The sequence below is a fragment of the Dunckerocampus dactyliophorus genome, chromosome 13, assembly GCF_027744805.1.
Source record: "Dunckerocampus dactyliophorus isolate RoL2022-P2 chromosome 13, RoL_Ddac_1.1, whole genome shotgun sequence".
Lineage (NCBI taxonomy): Eukaryota > Metazoa > Chordata > Actinopteri > Syngnathiformes > Syngnathidae > Dunckerocampus > Dunckerocampus dactyliophorus.
The window spans coordinates 16039803-16059676 of NC_072831.1; the positions used below are offsets into that span (position 1 = coordinate 16039803).

At 40.3% G+C, this 19874-nt stretch overlaps 1 protein-coding gene across 13 annotated transcripts in view; it reads right to left on the reverse strand.

Annotated features, from left to right (window-relative positions):
- Positions 1–19874, reverse strand: part of dlgap2a (discs, large (Drosophila) homolog-associated protein 2a) — a 231235-nt gene that overhangs the window by 115506 nt on the left and 95855 nt on the right. For 9 of the 13 annotated variants that reach the window (XM_054796877.1, XM_054796873.1, XM_054796867.1 and 6 more), the window contains one exon: positions 11116–11148. The exons of the other annotated variants lie outside the window; for them this stretch is intronic. In XM_054796877.1, the coding sequence (XP_054652852.1) occupies positions 11116–11148 (33 nt within the window). The remainder of the gene's footprint in view (positions 1–11115; positions 11149–19874) is intronic. 13 annotated transcript variants of the gene reach the window in all.

Consider the following 19874-nt stretch of genomic DNA (forward strand, 5'->3'; position numbering starts at 1 on the left):
ACATTCATACCTATGGACAATTTGGAGTCACCAATTAACCTAACATGCATGTTTTTGGAATGTGGGAGGAAACCGGAGTACCCGGAGAAAACCCACGCATGCACGGGGAGAACATGCAGACTCCACATAGAAATGCCCAATGGAGATTCGAAGCCAGGTCTTCCCGATCTCCTGACTGTGACTGTGTGGCCAACATGTTAACCACTAGACCACTGTGCTGCCAGATTGCAATATATTGTCATATTTTTTTTTTTAAATATTTTTTCATTGTACTTTTCTTAAAAGTAATGTTAAAATCTTGTCATGTCTCATTCTCGTAGACCTATAATCTTGTGTATCGTCTCATCCTGTGAACTGAGTGTCTCACGACATCCTTATAAATTATATTTTTAGTGCGATGGGCCCATAAAAAAACAGCCGCAGGCCCCAAATGGCCCCTGGGCCACACTTTGGAAACCCCTGCATTAAAGTAAATAGGCCAAACATGCTAATTTATATGTTAAAAACAATTTCCATCAAATATATCAATATTGTCAATCAGTTATGAAGGCAATAATTTGTTGGTGGAAAATGATCTTCGAATAACCTTTTGCAAACATGGCCCAATCGAGTCAGACTATCAGCGTGCTAAAAAGATGTGGTTAATGTAAACATAGGGTCATTGCGCCTAAATGTATGCACATGTAAATATTTCTTATAGACTTAACAACAGGATAGAGGATGACAATGATGTGGGGGTGTGTTTGGCAACATAATTCATTTATGGGTGAATGTTGTTCTCGTGTATAATGGCTATGTTGCACTTGTCTCTCTTGTCATGTTGAATGGTAGAAAGATCTGTGAATACTGTCTTGAAGACCATGCCAGAGTAATGGCATTCAGCCATTCTTGTTGCACAAACTCCAAGGCAGAATAATGTCAAATGTCAATGACGTCACCTTGGTGGCAAAACTGAACTAAAGGAGACAACTGCACTGACAGGAATTGCTCATGAGTTGGAACATGATGCATAAATCCAAACAGGTAAAAATAGGACCTCATGATTCATCGAAGCAATGGCCCGACAGCAACCATCAGCCATTCACACTCCCAATCCACTCTTTTGAGATCTTCTTGGTCTTTACATAGTGCTTGTGATTCAGAGGTGAGCCAGTGCATTATCTGACATGAGCGGCCACTCCTTCTGCTTGGCTAACCAAGCAATGAATCTGCAGAGCCATCATGAATAGAAGTGCACCAATAAACGATGACTGTAATCAAAAAGGATGCAAGGCTTAAATATGGCAAGATTGTGATGCTCTGTAATCACTTGTAATGGAATGTTATTTTAAAGATGATGAATGACTAGTATGAATGACTAGTATTGATCACATAAAAGATAAGGTAAGAGATGACCAGGACAGATGTTAACTTCTTTTGGAAATATCAATGCCCCTGCTACTCAGCTTGCAGAAAACAAATACAAACAAAACAAAACAAGAAAATATCCAGCCATATCTTGACGTACACCTGCACAATCTAATGAGATCTAAGACCATAGGTATATTAAAAGTCTTACCTTTACAAAGATGATGCTGCTCAGTTTTAATTGATACACAGGTATTTTATTTACCAATATGTTCATTATTGTGTCACCAATCCATCATTATTATCTTTGTAAACACAAGTATTTTGATGTGTTAGTTCTCATTTCATTGTGTAGGTGTACCTAATCAAGTAAATGTACAGTAATGCGTTTTTTCATTTCTTTTTTTTGTATTTCAAGTTTCACAGATTTCACAGCTATCACAGTTTTCAAACATTTATTCATGAATGAATCATGCTGCTTTGTGGTTGACTATTTTAATCCAAAAATATGCAAATTCAAGAAAATTTTATGTATTTTTTTACCTAAATAAATTTTTTTCAAGCATAAAAATGGCTAAATGAACTAAAATGCAAATACAGCATAAGGCATTAAAAGACGTTGATGAAATGTAGTTTTCTACACCAGTCACAAGGTGTCACAAGTAACACACGCACCACAACAGGCTTTTACTGCAGGTTTGAATTATCTCTCTCACAACAGGCACAATAATAACATTAAAAAGGGTAATCATAATAACCCAGGCTACTGTTAGCCATAATCCAGCTAAAACCCAACTCTGAACCCCCAATGTCACTTCCTGTCCACACTTCTGGAAGACCGTTATAGCAACACACAAGCGCTTGATTTAATGTCCAGGGGGTCCTTAATAATGTTAAAAACCGAATGTAGAAAGTCGGAGACAGGTTTTCTATGGTCTAAATATGAAAATATTTGATTTATAAATAAAGAATCCTATTTCACAGAAACTGACTTATCACGGTCGGGTCTGGAACCAATGAATCGCGATAAATGAGGGATTACTATACAAGCCAGCTAGAAGATGCATTCAAATTGTAAATGTAGTAGAGTACCATAACCCACGGGAAGCTAAAACTCAACTCTGAACCCCAACGTCACTTCATGTCCTCCACATGGAACACACTTACTGCGACACACACAAGCACGTGTTATAGTCATATCTTAAATGACTTATTTACTCTGATTAGATCTACGATATTGGGTAATATGAATGTAAAGATGTATGGGTGTTATTTCATTTCTAGAAGGCACTAATATTGTTAAAATCCATATTTAGAAGATCGTAAACAGGTTTTCTATGCCATAAAATATTCCATGTAAAAAGAAGGAAACCTTCTTTGCGGAAATTCACTTATCACGGTCTGGTCTGGAACCAGTTAACTGCAATAAATGAGCAATTACTGTAATTTGTTTGCCTTGGGTGATGGGGTGGTTCAGTAGTTTCAAACATGGTTTCAAAACTGTTCATCTTCTTTATGGAAATAATTCCTTAGTGTGGCCTAGATGCAGAGGGTGCATATAACCCGATGATGTGGCGCTGATGGCTTCATCGAGCTTTGACCTTCACAAATAGCTGGATTGCAGCCTCCCGGATGAGCATTCTGCCCTCGTTGGAGGAGTATCTTTTCGGTTTTGATCACAAGATGGCGTATGATATCGACATACAAATTGGTGGACAAACCTAAATCCGGATTTCGCATACAGATCAATACAAATCACTCTACATTTAAATTGTACTCAGGTATAAAAATTAATAATTGGCTATTTATGCTTTTCGAGACTGAATTCATCATTCTGGATTAGGTGTTTCCCGGCAGTATACAACAATGGTCTATGTTTGATATTTCAAATGTGGGAAGACGAACGACGACAAAGACGCAAGGCAGAAAATACAAGCTCATCAGGACCCCGAGTAAAGACAATTTTCCTACCTGATCTCAAATGTTAATGGTCAATTAGAGGTGACTCATAACCTTCACAATTTGTTCCATTTTCACAGTGTTTGAAATAAAGCTTTATTTTATTGGCCATTATACTTCCATCAGAGTTAGTTTTCTTTGTATAAATCTGTCATGTTGTTCAATTGACTCAAATTAAAATGATAGACTAACAGAATTGTGTCCATACTCCTATTGGTGGGCTACAGACACATATTTTTTGTCAGACGCTATTGGTTCTCTTAGCCGTCTGGCCAGGCACTTCAGTACTTAGAATACTGCCATCCATATGACTGATTCATGGATGTTAGAAAGCATTGGCTGTTTGAGCTCTCATCACACTCGGGGGGCTTTGGATTCAGATTCAGAGGATTCAGAAGTTGGTTTACTGTGCCACTGGAGACTGCAGCACAGAAGACTTTGGTGGTGCAGCTTGAAGGGCAGAGGTTGCAGCTTAATATAATTGAAAGATGGATGTTACAGCTCAGATGATCTTGGAAGGGGACAACCATGCCTGGAGACTTTGGGTATACTCCCACTGGGCCAGATGTCCCATGCCGAAGCATGATTACCACTCACATGCCTGTATCCTGCTGGCTTGTAGCACACTGACTCACTCACCCACACCCAATCCCTCTTACATATGGCGACATGTGTTACAAATAGGAATGTCCAATAATATCGGTCGACCAATATTATCGGCCGATATAGGCATACAAATGAGATATCTGTTTACATCGGCATCGGTATTTCTGTCAATAATGATATCGGTGCACGAGTGATGACATTGTGCTCCACACAGCAACAAGCTTGCTAGCTCAGTATGTCCACGGCCTAGAATTATTGTCTAGTTTCACCTTTGGATTATAAATATTCAGGTTGCAATGACTGTAAAGCACTGCTAGGGGCGAGTAAGGCATCTAATAGGTAAAACTTCTCATATAATATCACACATCAGGAAAAATCACTCTGAGTCACATGCAGCTACCGTTCACACAGCAAAAAAATAAGCAACGAGAGACGTGCTGAATGAGCCCAGTTTATAAGTTCACTGGTTTTATTAGTTCAGAGTTTCATTATTTTCACTTTACTTTCCTCTTATTCCAATGTTTGTGCCACATAGAAATATGCAGTTTTCCAGATTGTATTATTATTTGATTGGATTCTTATTTGTAAAGTTATTAAATCTAACCTGATAGTCAGAGTGCATGTTATTTTTTAAAATGACTATTTCGTTAATAAATAAATATGGCACTATAATTTGTAATGCATATTACAATATTTGTCTTATTTTCCAAAACAGTGTTCATGTATGAAATGCATCCAGTGGCATCACAACAAAAGAAGTGTTCATTACACAAGATGTGACCTGACATTAATTTGAAGGAAGAGCTACTGCCAATATCTGTATCGGTAATGAAGTGCAGGACAATATCGGTATATCAGATATCAGTAAGAAAGCAAATATCAAGTATGAATTATTTATAACCCTGCATTATGCTGTGATTATTTTGATGACAAAAGAATCAAGTTGTAATTTTAATTAGATCACATGTTTGTGAAACTTGTGTTTTGAGAAAATCTATGCAAGCATGAACAGAACAAGCAAACTCCACAGAGTCCAAGCCGGCAATCAAACACGGAACCTCCTGACTGTGAAGCAGACAAGCTAACTACATTTCCACTGTGCTGCCCGACTTCATTCTTGTAATATTATGACTTTATTCTCTTAAAGTTATGACTTGTGTATGTGAAAATATAATTGCGTATTACGTACTTGCGTGAAGTTGGACCCCACCCAATGGAAGACTCTGGTAAAATAATCTCAGTCATTTGTGCTATATTTGTGCTGTAACAATAGTTATTTGTGCTATTTTCGTTTTTGAGCTATTAAGTATTATTTTATAGGTCAATCTGAGTTTACCCATGTTACTCGATGGAAACACTTGTGTCGACGGGGGCTCACATGTCTTTGTTTAAGTGTCCCAGAATGGCGACAAGCCGACCCCGGAATCCATCTGCATTAAGTAATGTTAAAAATCATTTGCAAGTCACTCTCCAAAAGCTATGAAGCTATGTTGATTATGCTATGCAAATTTCCGACCCTGCAGCAGAGTGTGAAAGCAGAGTTATTATATTTCAATCTCTAAAAGTAAAAAGAAAAACCCAAAACATCCACACTGTCTTGGCTGTACTCAAACTGAAGCTAGATGAGATGTAATAACTGAGCTCTCTGTCACAACTTCTCCCCTTACAGCTTCCGGCCTCATTATTTTGCCTAGTACATTTTTTTATGTCACATACTGCGCTGGAGGGCTTTCTTTGAGGCATTAAAAACTGATTTTCAAAAATGTACTGGAGGTTACGAGTGTAAAAATATCAAGGTGAGGGAGGGTTCGAGAAAGACAATGCAGGCTTCAGAAAGCTGAGGGAGCAACTCTGGTTACTTGATGATGAGCCCAAAAGATTGCTTTTCCACTGCATTTTTTCGTGCCACCTGCTAACAAAAAAAAATAGCTTGCAGTTTTAATTGCATGCATCCTTAATCCCACTTTACTCGGCAGCTGCAGGCAATCTTAAAATGTCATATTTGCTTCCAACTTCCTCTCTCTCTCTCTGGACCAAAGAGTGACGAGTAACCTACCATTTAATGACTTAATTGCGTGAGTTAAAAGGAACAAAAAAGTGCATTATAAAACCTCTGTGGTATATTGTAATACACAACATCAGCAGTCCCCTCACATATACCAGCAAAGCTCTGCTGGACACTGCTTGGCCAACGGTCCAGCTAGCCAACATACAATGTAAATGGGCTTCTTGAAATTGAAAATCCATGCTGTCCAATTGAATTGAGGACCGTGTCTCCGGGCGTGTCATGATATTATTTAGTTCCAAGGTGCCCTCCATTCCTACCTCCACAGTTCAGAAATACTACTTTTTATCAACACATTTTCAACTTTCTTCTTATCTCACACCTCCCCATCTTGCTCCCTTCACCTTTCACTGGCCAGTCCCTCCTCTCCAAACTCTCTCATGCCGTCTCTGCTCCCTGCAGCAAAGTTCAGGGTCTCACTGAAGGTTTGGTTAATGATGCACATTTGTGCCTGCTGACAGAGAGTAAATTGTCCATGCCTCGGTTGAAGGATGGGGCTCATATTTTGGCTCAGAATCAAGCTGTGACCATGTGAGTAATGCAAAAAGAGATGTCAGACCATCACAGACTGAATCTGAATGCACATCAAGGTTGTGTGTGCGCGCGTGTGTGAAGATGCTTCTGATCGTTTGAGGATGCCAGGGTGAATCTTGTGACTTTCCAGTGATGTTTATGTTAAAGACCACCCCATCAAGAACAATGCCTATGCAAGGTGAATGAATACCTTTGTTGCAAAGTGGCACAAGCAAAGAAGCTTTTATTCTTATATGAAAATTCTTAGAAATGTGGCAAAAGGAATTTTGTTTTTGAATGCATTAATCTCACATTGTAGTGCAGCATGCTTGGCCGACAACACTTAATCAAGGACTATTTTTCCATACAGATGGAGGATCATCATTTACACAAAACAGTGTAAATAAAAAATAAACATTATCTTTGTAAAAGCAATTTTTGATAGAGCTCACCTCATGATATTGTGCAGGTATCCCCAATGATATGTCACCTTGATGCCTTTCTCCACACAGGACAACAAAAAGGTCTGCTGTAAGGTGACCAGGCATCTTCCTTTGTCCACTTTTTGGGACCTAAAAATAGCATCCAGCTGAGATTTTAAAATGTGTTTTCAAGACATGTATTCTTCTTTCACTGTGTCTCATATGTATCTTTGTATCTGGCCTTTTGGCACTGTTTCTGAAAGAAGAAACCTGATGCCATAGTTGTTCATGTTGTCACTGATTGGTCTATAAGTCAATCATTCTGTCGATAACCAGTTATTACTTTCGCATAGCCTCCAGTAAGTATAGACTTTTTTTCTAGTCTCTCTTAAAGAAAAAAAAAAGAAATAATTGTGTTTTAATTTTCATTTGTTAAATGTTTTAACATACTCATAGAATATATATAAAAAATTCATAGATAATAAAATCATATATCTTAGCTACTTGACAGTTCAGTCACACAGGTACTATTGTCATCGAACAAAAGGCTGTGCAGCAAAAACTTAAGTACTGTGCAAAAATAAATAAATAAAGCAAAGACATGATTGGGCAGATTCCGTGAATTATTATGTATGTAATGTAAAGTAATGCTATTTATTTCTGTGTTGTACATAAAACAAAGACAAGCACAATATATAACCGAGGGTCTTATTAAGACGACCACTTACGCTGTGAAAGCTTAACACAAAGGAAGTACAACTACCAACAACACACTTCTGGCTTTGCAATAACAGTGCTGTGTGTTACAGCTTGACTGCACAGAACAAAAGTCTTCAGAAAAGTAGCTTTCAACAACATGGAATGAAAAGCACAAAATGAATACGAGCCTGGAGTTTGTCATCCAGATAAGATAGGATTACATTGTTTTTTGACGTGTGAGTGACATCCAGTGTGCTAACATGAATTGACTTGCCGAATAAATATGAACACTAGCACTCAGCGCACACACAGAATAACGTCATCAAACCTCACCTTTATGCATTCACACCCAGCACCGGCATTTGGGAACGACAATGAGGTGAAAGCAGAATGGGAAGTCTATTTATAGCAGCATCAACGTAGGTTAAAGATAACATTCACTTCTTGGAGCACCCAAATAAGGTAAGTTCAAGGACTGCCGCACAAAGTGGGAGTAAACGCTCAGAGAAACATAATGAAACAAAACGGCATGCAAAAACTATGGGCTTTCTAACAGTATATTTTTTTCCCAATAAAACAATAGCTTTAATTTCCAAAATTGATATACATTTACATAAAATTCTACATAGTTATTTATAAAACTATTCCTAAAAACGTTGTTTTTAAAATCTGTTTCTAAAAGTTTTCCAGGGCCAGTTTGGCCCTGCCCGTGGACCTGTACCGGGCCATAGCCCAGTCGTTAGGGACCTCTGAATTACAGGACACATGTATACAACCAACAAGGAGTTTTTTAACCACCTCGGCAACCTCAGCCCCAGAGATCGGAGAGCCCACAGCGGAGTCCCCAGGCACTGCTTCCTCATGGGAAGACATGTCGGTGGGATTGAGGAGGTCTTCAAAGTATTCCTTCCACTGGTCCGCAACATCTTGAGTCAAGGTCAGCAGCACACCATCCCCACCATACACAGTGTTGACCATGCACTGCTTCCCCCTCCTGAGACGGCGGATTGTGGTCCAGAATCTCTTCGAAGCCGTCCGAAAGTCGTTCTCCATGGCATCTCCGAACTCCTTCCATGTCCGAGTTTTTGCCTCAGTGAACGCCCCCCCTCCCTCGGAACATGGTTGAAGCTCTCCCACAGGTGGGAGTTGAAACTCCTTCTGACAGGGTACTCACCAGACGTTCCCAGCAGACCCTCACAATACGTTTAGGTCTGCCAGGTCTGAACGGCATCCTCCCCCACCATCTGAGTGTAACCCGCCCTGTTTCCCACCGCCCGCACCGGCTCGAACACAGGACCTTTGTAATGGGAGGCGAGAGCGCTGACCATACGGCCAAAAGCCCGGACTGTCGACCGCGTGTTCAGCGCAGCTCTTAAGGTAGAGGGAGTGAGGTTTACCAACGTACACTTGCACAGCCTCACAGGCTGGCATCCGTTACATGAGCCAACTCACCACCAGGTGGTGATCGGTTGACAGCTCCGCCCCTCTCTTCACCCGAGTGTCCAAAACATTTGGCCACAAGTTCGACGACACGACCACAAAGTCGATCATTAAACTGAGGCCCAGGGTGTCCTGGTGCCAGGTGCACATATGAACACCCATGATTGAACATGGTGTTCGTTATAGACAATCTGTGATGAGCACAGACGTCCGCTAACAAAACAATGCTCGGGTTTAGATCGGGGGGGCCGTTCCTCCCAATCAAAAACCTCTGCAGGTCTCACTGTTGCTGCCAACGTGAGCGTTTAAGTCCCCCAGCAGAACAAGGGAATCTCTCAAGGAGCACTCTCCAGTACTCCCTCTGAGCACTCCAAAAAGGGCGGGTATTCTCAACTGCTGCTTGCATAAGCACAAACAACAGTCAGGACCCGTCCCCCCAACCGAAGGCAAAGGGGAACTACCTTGTCGTTCACCGGGTTAAACTCCAACATACAGGCCCTGAGCCGGGGGGCAACAAGAATTGCCACCCCTGTCTGTCGCCTTTTGTCTCTTCATTGGGGTCTGCTGAGCCACTCTTTGTCTGGTTCCTCCCCTAGGAGCTGTTTGTTATGGGTGACCCTACCAGGGGCGTTAAAGCCCCCGACAACTTAGCTCCTTGGATCATTGGGACCCGCATTCCTTCACCACGATAAGGTGGTAGCTCAAGAAGGAGAGAAAATTTTACTTGTGAGCAGAAAATCTAATTTCATTAAAAAGATTAATCTAATTGTCAATTTGCTGAAAATAAAGGTGAAGCAGCTGAAAGAGAGCATAAATGACACGCCATGTTGACTATGCCGAATAAAAACACACACGTATGTTCTCCCTCCGGGATCGCATAATAACCTTGCAGTCCTGATGTCATAGTAAAATTATTACACTGAAGGGAGATCACTTCTGCTGCCACAGAAACACATGTTTTCACAAGTAATATTCTGCACACACACCCACACACACACGCAAGTGCACATTTGGGATGTTTACCTCAAGCCTTGCCTCCTGCCTCTGTCTGTCTCAGGGGGAAGGTCACCGTTATCACGCTCAATTTGATTATGTCTTAATCCAATCAGGCAAAGCACAGAGAGCCCCATTGATTTTTGAGACATAGAATAATGCTTATTGGACATCGAGGCACATCGTTGATTCCTGTGCAAGGTTAAGTCCAGGGGAAAATATCTTATCTGTCACTGAGCCGTTCACTGAGCACGTTTGCTTATTTCCTCGAATCACCTGTCTTGAAGCTAAATGCAAAGTAAGCTGTCAGCTCCTGTTGTATTCACGGGCCGTTTCTGCCCACTTCTGTTTAGTGAGATTGTCACTAACAGCAGACTTCCAAGCAAAATCCCACAACAGCCGCAGAAGATGAAATGCCTGATTGCACCTCAAAATATAATCCGTGCAAATAGAGAGAGCGAGGGAGAAGCTGGATGGGGAGCCAAACAGCAAAGATGCACACAGGAATAGTTTGCATTTGGAGATGGATGATGAGGCGGCGTGAGCTGCATGAGAAGACGTCGAAATACAGAGGAGCGGGAAGCTGAAGGGCTAAGCAGCTTTCTGTCGCTCAAATACATCTGAAGCAATGTGGTAACACACCAGAGAGCATGGGAACTCAAAGAAATCACATGTGCACATAAAGCTTAATGTTTAGAGAGATGAAGTAGAAGCAAATGTGGTTAGTCAGCACTCTGGAGATTTGTCCTTCAGCCTTCATGCTGCCAATCAGTCAGTTAAAAGCACATTAAGATAGCGGCCCGCTTAGAATTACATTTAGATGACCTGCCGTCTGCAATCCACAGTGCAGGTATCGGCTGTGATAACTGTGCGAGACAGTTGTTGAATGTTTAATTTTGTGGTAAGTAAAACCAGGGTGACCCTTTTTGTGTATGTTTTTTTTTTTTTTTAAATGAAGACGGAGTAATATTATGCCTGCTGGGAAGCGTCACCCCCTACAACACTCTCAGAGCAGCACGCAGCAAGCTGGATGATGACAAGAGCGTTTGGGGAATGGCAAGACCCACTCACCTTCTGGTTCACCACACAGTGTGCACTGTGATTCTGGACAAGGACCAAAGAGAGAAAACAAGAGATTAAATTAGACAACATATACGTGTGCAGGTTTTGTACATGTTTATATCAGCATCTCTTGTTCTTTCCTTGCAGAAAAAAAGTCCTAAAAACAATAAATTCAGCATAAATGACAAGGACAACATGTCGTCCTGTTTGTAATGTCTTTGCTGAGTAGCACCCGTGTGCACCACATAATAGAGGCAAACACCATGCATAATATGACTATCAGCCACATACAGCTGCACAAAAAGAGATGCAGAGTCAGGCATGAAAGGAAACAAACAAAAAGAGACATATTACTTCAGTTCATCATTGCCCTATAGAGTGGAAGCAATGTGTGTGCGCGAACCATAAAATGAGCAAACATGGGGTATACTTGAAATTTCAATCTGAGAACAGTGTGCACTTATTGTCCATTATTTTTACTGGTTACGCTGGGAAAAAAAGAACTTAGTAGAGAGCAGATACAGTTAGTAATATCTACATATACAGTGTATCATATACTGTATCTCATAAACTCTTTGGTGGCATTTGTCAAGAACACTACAGTATAATCAGTGTTGGGCTGCTTCCAAAATATTTCCCTTTGATTTGGTTAGCGTACGCTTTGGTTTGAGTCAGACCTTCTGGAACGGCTTAATGATGCTAACTGAGGTTCCACTTTTTAATGTACTTTAAGCATTTAACCATTCCAAGTCACGCCCCATGCAACGCATACGCAAGCTAGTTATTGTCATTGTTGGATAATAATTGCTATTTGGCAGAGTTTGGCTTCTAATGAATAAGTGATCATAACCACATAATGACTCCAAACTGTCGGTTGCTTCTCTAAGACTGCTTTTATGTACAGTATGTGCACGCTCTACGGACTACGTACAATGGTGAGTGAAAGCCATGAAGGCCTGACCATCTTATTCGGCGAATATGACAATTTTTATCATGTTTAACTCTCAATTGTGACAAATATAAACATTTACTGTGTTTACTATTGGTAACATCTACTGGCAGTGGTGTTCTTATAATTTTTGGTACCCCAGTAGGGTCTGGAACCAATTAACCGCGATGAACCAGGGATTACTGTATTCAATCCCCTAAGAATGCTGAAAACAACAAAAAACAGTTACGTGACTGTAAACACACAATTGACTTGAAGGTAATCAATACTCTAATGCGTGATGATTAAAAACACAGGAAAACAGTGACTGACGTCATGACCAAACGTGACTCTGTCATCCAGTCACGGTACAATCAGTGCTTTTTGTTTGTCCCCTAAAAGTTGATTGGATGAACAGTGGCTTGCGTTACTGCATGAGGCTTTCCACCATAGTATTTGTCTAGAGAAAGTCGGAACCAATGCGTTCCCTAACTATGTAAACAAATGTATTAAATCTTGAGATCATTAGTTTACAAAAGTAGGGGTGAATAAAAATATTTTCTCCGGCTGTGTTTGCAACCATAAGACACATACTGTATGTGGGTGTTGTTTTTCACTGTCATAACATAGGCCAAAAGTGGCTAGCTTGTTTTGATGCCAAGGCTCTTCTTCATGTTAACACAGCTAATTAGTGGTATATTTAGTAAGCCATCAGAAATCTTGGACTCATTATGATTTATTTGATTTAGCTAAAAACAAGCTGTTTGGATGTCGCACGATTTACATGATATTCCTTTGAGGAAACTGCTGACTCTTGACGTGTGTGATGGCGCCTTAGATGAATGTCCTAACACTATACAGTATATACTAGCACATACAGTTTTGAGCAGTAGGAAGCTTACAGAAAGCCATAAAACTCATACTATTAGGCTTATATTACTACTTCAAACATCACTGTGCCTTTCAAACACTTCAATGCTGAAAATAACTGGAGATACTGTATATCGCTAAAAATGACCACATATACAGAAGGGTCCGTCCACGTCCACACAAACTGTCTATGTGGCAGCACGGTGGCTGATGACTGAAGCCTGGAGTGAATTTACCGGTTTAATTACCTTCCTATCCCTACTGTGTAATTCCGGAGTCAAAGCAATTGCCGCAATCAGCTGGTCATGCCTGTTAAAATTTAAAGCTCTCTTAAATTTCCCTGCGTAGAGTCCATATTGATCTAGGTCACACCGCTTATGTATTGTGGGAACTGCTCTTGTGTAATTCTCAATGGCCTTCAACGACAGGTTTTAAACTGGCTGCTGGCTCTTAAGCTTCAGATAAACTTAATAGGTTATCGTTTTTGAGCCATTATGCACTCATAACGGTGTAAATCTGTTTAAATTGTATCTAATCTATAAAGATCTTAAAGGCTCTGAAAACCTTTTTACCTAGACGTGTCCTCTCGATGGGAAAAAGAGAAAATCTAATGAGCGTAGAATTACCTGCCTGAGTGAGAATAAAACTGACTGAGATACATATAAATATTTGCCACTTATAACTGTGTGTTTTCTTTATTTTAATTTGAAGTAGGTTGGAGATACAAATTATTTTAATTTCTGCAGAGGTTTCCAACCTCAGGGCTGTGGGCGGGGCCAAGCGGGGCCATGGAATCCCTTGGGAAGCAAGGGAAACATAAATATGCTTATTGTGTAGTGTTATTCCATGTTTGCGAATAAATAAATACATTGATGGCCGCGTGGTGGTCTAGTGGTTAGCATGTTAGCCTCACAGACAGGAAAGTGAGGGTTTTAATCTTCGTTTGAACATCTCTGTGTGGAGTTTGAATGTTCGCATTTCAAAAACATAGGTTAGGCTAAATTGAGACTCTAAATTGCCCATAGGTGTGTACAGTATGTGAGTGTGAATGGTTGTTTGTCTATATGTGTCCTGTGAGAGAGAGGTGAAAGATAGCTGGGATGTGCTCGACACCCATGAGTAGGGTCGGGCATCGTTTGAATTTGAGCGATTACAGTTCCGATTCCTTGTTTCAATTCCGGTTCCTAACGATTCTCGATTCCGATTCTTTTCACAGGTAGGGTCGTAATAGTTTGCCTGGTTTAAATGAGGGCGCTGACCAAAGTTCTTGGAGGAAATGTCTGAATGTCCCTATGATTTTTTTTTTTTTATTACAAGAACTTTTTATGAATGACTTTACTATGAATTCCTCACAGGGCTATGATTAACCAGAATATAAATATCAAACAATTGAACTTCAACATAAATGTTTCAAAGTCTCTTTACATCGGAGTGCACTTTCACAAATGATTTTTAGTTTTGAAAACCTCATGAAAAAACAATTCCACACTTCCTGTGTATGTGTTGGAGAGTGTCTGATGCAGAATAGACAAAGTGTAACTTAACCACGTCCCGTTCCCATCGATGCTCAATGCCCAACCCCACCATTGACCCTAATGAGGATAATTGTTTTTTATTCAGGATGCCCTTCCTGACACAACATTGGGAACCAAGCCCATGTCCTCTGCCATGAACGGCAGAAAGAAGCATGTACCACTACACCACTTGGGATCCCTCGTTTATCATGGTTAATTGGTTCCAGACCTTTTTCCACCAAGGATTCCTTATTTATAAATGATACAGTCGCCTTTACACTCGTGTTGCCCAATATAATATCGTAGACTTAAAAGAGAGAATATAAGACATTTGAGACATAAATAAGACAAAATATAGATGTTGGCAGAGTCATATTACTTAGTACTACTTGCTGTGTCATCAATGAACTATTACTGACACCTAGTGGCTAGTGTAGAATACTACGTTAACGTTTTAGAATGAATCATTTCAATACCTTATATTTGGATTTTAGTTCGTTTAGCCATTTTTATGCTTGGAAATTTTTTACTTAGGCCAAGAATAGAAATGATTTATTAATTAATATATTTTGAAAAGTGAAGCCATGGAATTCGTAGCGTTAGGTTAATTGGCGACTCTAAATTGTCCATAGGTATGAATGTGAGTGTGAATGGTTGTTTGTCTATATGTGCCCTGCGACTGGCTGGCGACCAGTCCAGGGTGTACCCTGCCTGTCGCCCGATAGGCTCCAGCATGCTTCCGCGGCCCTAATGAGGAGAAGCGGCATAGAAAGTGGATGGATGGATCTTTTTCAGGGTCATGGATAAGCTGCGGCCTATTATAGCGGACTAAACCTTTAGTGTTTAAAAAATGTACATGGAACAAGTAAACATGGAAAAATGCTGCTTGCCTGATGAAAAGCCCTTATATTGCTGCTCTAAAGATTGAAACAAGAACAAGACGAACAAGACAATAGCTTGAATCGCCACTGACACAGGAACAAAATCACGTATAAAATGAAAATTGCATCTGAAGGACAAAAGTTCACTGATAACAGGTGATTTAAACTCAAGAGCAATAAAACCTGCAACTACAGTATCAGTAGTTATTATATACAGTTTTGTATCCAAAACTTGTGTAAACAACCTTGGAGCAAATCTTGCTGCTGATTGCTTGTTGTCTGTGCAATAAACTAATACATGGAAATACACGAGGGTCTGTGGTGTCCCCTGGCATCATAACATATCCATTAAAAACATGCAAGGAGATCGAATCTACCTTGATATTATAATGTCTTCATCCATAATTAAGGCCTTCATTTCCATATTAGCAGGACTTACTTGCACCTTCCCTGTTAGCTGAGCTCTCGCTTGCACACTGCGCATTTTATGCCGTGTCAGAGACACGGGTGTTAATGAAACTGCTTTGGGTGTGTTAAGCAAGGTGAGATGCAGAACTGAAATACTGAAATGTGTGTTGACGTTAGATACAAAAGTCCCTCCAGGATTTCACTGGCTATTTTTGTGGCTGATTGCCTGATTTTGAGGCACGTTTTTCCACAAAATTGCTGCAAAAGTTGTGATGTTTTGAAGGCTTTTTTTCAATATCATTGCATCACCCTGTGATTTCTAAATTGTCAATGTGTTCTTTGTCACCTTAACCCCAAAAAGCGCAGGATTTCAACAAAATCCGCTTTCTTTGCATATTCACCTTTTCAACATCGACGGCAATTTAGCAGTCCCTCCCCGAATCACGCGTTTTTGAGGTGCCTGATTTTGCAGGAGTTTTCCCCATGCGTTGGAAGTGGGTTTTTTTTAGATGCTCGTTGTAATAAAACCGCGGGAGAAAGTGAACGTTGCAATAAATGGTTGTGATTTTCCCTCTGTGTAATTATAATACTGAAATTTGTTGAAGAATATGTAATTAATGAGAAAATATTTAAAAACAAGACTGAGAAAAGCATCTTACCAACATGGCACACCAAAATGTGCAAAATAGACTTTATTCAGTCCCAACACTGAATAAATACACTTGTATTCCTTTAAAGCAGGGGTCGGGAACCTTTTTGCCTAGGAGAGCCATGAAAGGCACATATTTTTAAATGTATTCCCGTGAGAGCCATATCATATTTTTTTAACACTGAATATGACTAAATATGTACATGCTTAAGCAAGACCAACAATTTTAGATTATAATAAGTCTCTGAATTGATTCTTTTTACTAACATTGTTATACTGAAAGCTATCCAATAATAAATAAAATACTTGTTACAATTAATGCAACTTCTGGTGCTGCACGGTTTGGCACCGCACTCCGTATCGTTCTTTCTTTTCGCCATCTTCTTCGTCAAAAGTGGTTGCTTTGCAGAATTAGCAAATTAAAGGAGGGAAGTTTACTTCTTGACATCTCAGTGACGCAGGTAGGCTACCACATTATCCAACAATAATCAAGTTTTGGTGTCCGTCCCGGAAAATATCGGAAGGACAGCTGGCGTTGGCTCTGGCCACCCGCTTTGTGGCAGACGATGAATGGATTAAAATGCATAAGAAAGTTTTATATTTTGAACTTTATTTTTACACTGTGATTTCTGTAATGTTTTACTTTAAAATGTCAGCGAAAAAATAATTGAAATAAATAAATTTTATCGTGTTAAGACATGTCTGAGAGCCAGGAGCAGTCATCAAAAGAGCCACATCTGGCTCCCGAGCCATAGGTTCCCTACCCCTGCTTTAAAGAAACGACTAAAAATGGCCTCATTACTAGCATTCGGCCTTAAAGAGATGCACTGCAATAAAAATGGTTGATGGGTGTACTCACATTTGTGAGATCCTGTATATGCACATGTGCTGATTAAGGTCATTTTAATTCTTTATTCATAAAGTGAATCTTTAGGCTTAGTGTGTTCCATATGCTGCCATTTTTACACATGTAACCAATTCACACAAATGCACTCTTAGTTTGCAGAAGGCTCCTTTATTGTCAGCTGTGTCGTCCATAATTTGCAGACATTTTCTGTTTATTTTTTGTGTGTAAAAAAGTGCTAAAGTAATCTTCCATTTATGTTTCAACACGTTGCACGTAGTTTATCCCCGCTTTCATTGAGAACATTGGGGAACCATTAAGTGCAATCTATTGCGGTGATTTTTGTTGGTAAATGAGAGACACTAAGAGGTGATCATCACTCGTCCACGCCTCTGTCAATGTAAACAAGAAAGTGAGGATATGGGTGGGAATGCAAGGACGCATTTGATTGGTTAGACAGTTGAGGACCGTGTTTGAGCGCTACTCACGGACAAAATGTGCGGGGAAGTTGTGGGGATAGGACAAAGTCGTGAGGTCAGGCATAATTTGAGGGGATCGGTTAAATTTGTGAGAATTGCCGCGATAGCTAAATTATGCAGAGTCTAAAATAAGGACAGCAAAATGCGTTTGGTGAACTCCCAGTAACTTTAAGGCAGCATCAGGTACAGTTTAATTGTGCAAGTGGTGCTCACATATGAATTAAAGAAAAACTAGCACAGTGTTGAGGTCATATTTGCTAGGTCCCCTTTTCGGCTCTAAGAAAAAGCAATCATCCATTCATTCATTCATTCATTTTCTATGCCGGTATGGTCTGATTGCACCATCATTGGCTGACTCATTCTATTTTTTAGTCAGTCATTTGGTGGATTAGACGTCAGTGATTATAGCAGCACCATTCACTGGTGATGTCACTGAAGTGTTGTTGTGAGTTCATTGCCTCCACCAGAAAGTCAAAGAAATGCTAACACCGTATGAACCACGGCTCACACTGTACATTTGGGATATTGCTGTCCCCCTTCAGGGTTCAAGTTACGTGAGAGCCAATGGCACCAATCCTCTTAAAAAAGCAGCTGGGCTCCCACAAATGAATGGTCAGTAGTCATTGTTTTTTATTAAACATATTGAATTGTCTGTGTTAAATGTACTGTTGATCTTAAAGAGTCCCTGACACGATTCATCAACTTTGTTTATATGTGTGCCATCTTGTTTGTAAATATGGTTTACTTTGTTCGATTTTTGAAAGCGAAAGGTAAATTCGCAAAAAATGCCATTTATGGTTCATGGCGCCAGCAATGACGAACTAACTCACAGCTCAGCATCATTTCATCCTGAAAATCATCCTGATTTGCTTTCTTGCTGGCTGACAAATTTGGTGAGTTCATTGGTGAAGCGTGTGTTTATTAGGACAGGGTCAATAGATATGCAATCATGGGAGTTAAAAAGATACGCCTTAGTCCGCAAAGTATGTGACAGCACACACAAACTGTACTATATATGCATTTACTTATTTACTTCAGGCAAGCAAATCACAACTGACACACTCACACTCACTACTCTCATCTATGTGGACGATCACCGATTTCAGTTTACCTTCCCCTTGACTGGCACAATCCGTCTTCAACAAGGCCCTCCGTATGTGTGTGTGCGTATGTGTGTGAGTGAGTGCAGCCTCCCCACGGAGCTGATTTAGCACTTCTCAAAGGAGATACTGTGTCGAGCGCAGGCCTGGAGGAGAGCTCATCAGGCCAGCAGTGTAAACCTTTCCTGCCTCTTCAGGGGCTAATTACACAGCACTGACACACACAAGTTTACTGCTCCTACACACTGATACACATACCTTGCAGACTGAAGTACACTACAGTTTGTGCAGGGGCATCGTTTTTAAAATGACACGATTTTCTCATCAACACCACAATAACTCTGGATGAAATGAAAACTCTTGTGACGTATGAAACCCATGAATGGATCAGCATATGCAACATTTGCTTCATTGAGATGAGTAAAAAGGATGAAAGATTAGCACCAGAGCAATGTTCCCTCTAAGATGCGCGCGTGCGCAGTCACGCGCTGCTCTTGAGTTCTCCGCACGCCGCAAATCCATGCTGCCCTGAAATAAAGACATAATTTATAATAACATAATTATTCTGTACCATTTTGCAATGCAACTCAGTGAGTGACAGGAAACAACAAGCGGTAACATACAACACTGTCCAGCCATTGATAAGATCCTGTTTGCACGTATTTACTTCCACAGCCAATCAATTCATTAACAGTGTGTTACGTAGTACATGCTGCTGTTTTGCAGGTTAGCGTATAGCTAATACTGCCTGCTAACGCTGTATTATGGCAAAACAAATGGGCAGTGCAACAGCGACTCACCAAGCCAAAGTAAAAAAAAGAAGTGGTTCTTTTAAGGTGGACTTGGCTGGAGAGGCCCCAGCATACCCCCGCGACCCTAGTGAGGATAAGCGACATAGAAAATGGATGGATGGAGTATGTGAAACAGAAGAACAGGAAGTGAAACTGTGTGGCATTTTTTTCATTTTTGAATGAGAAAGGGCTGCTTTATAAAACTTGATGCAAAGCCAAAGTAGCAAGCCAGTTTTCTGAGTGAAAAGTGTGGAACGAATGTGTTGCGTAACTGTGCATGTTTTACTGCCGTGCTTTTATTTTG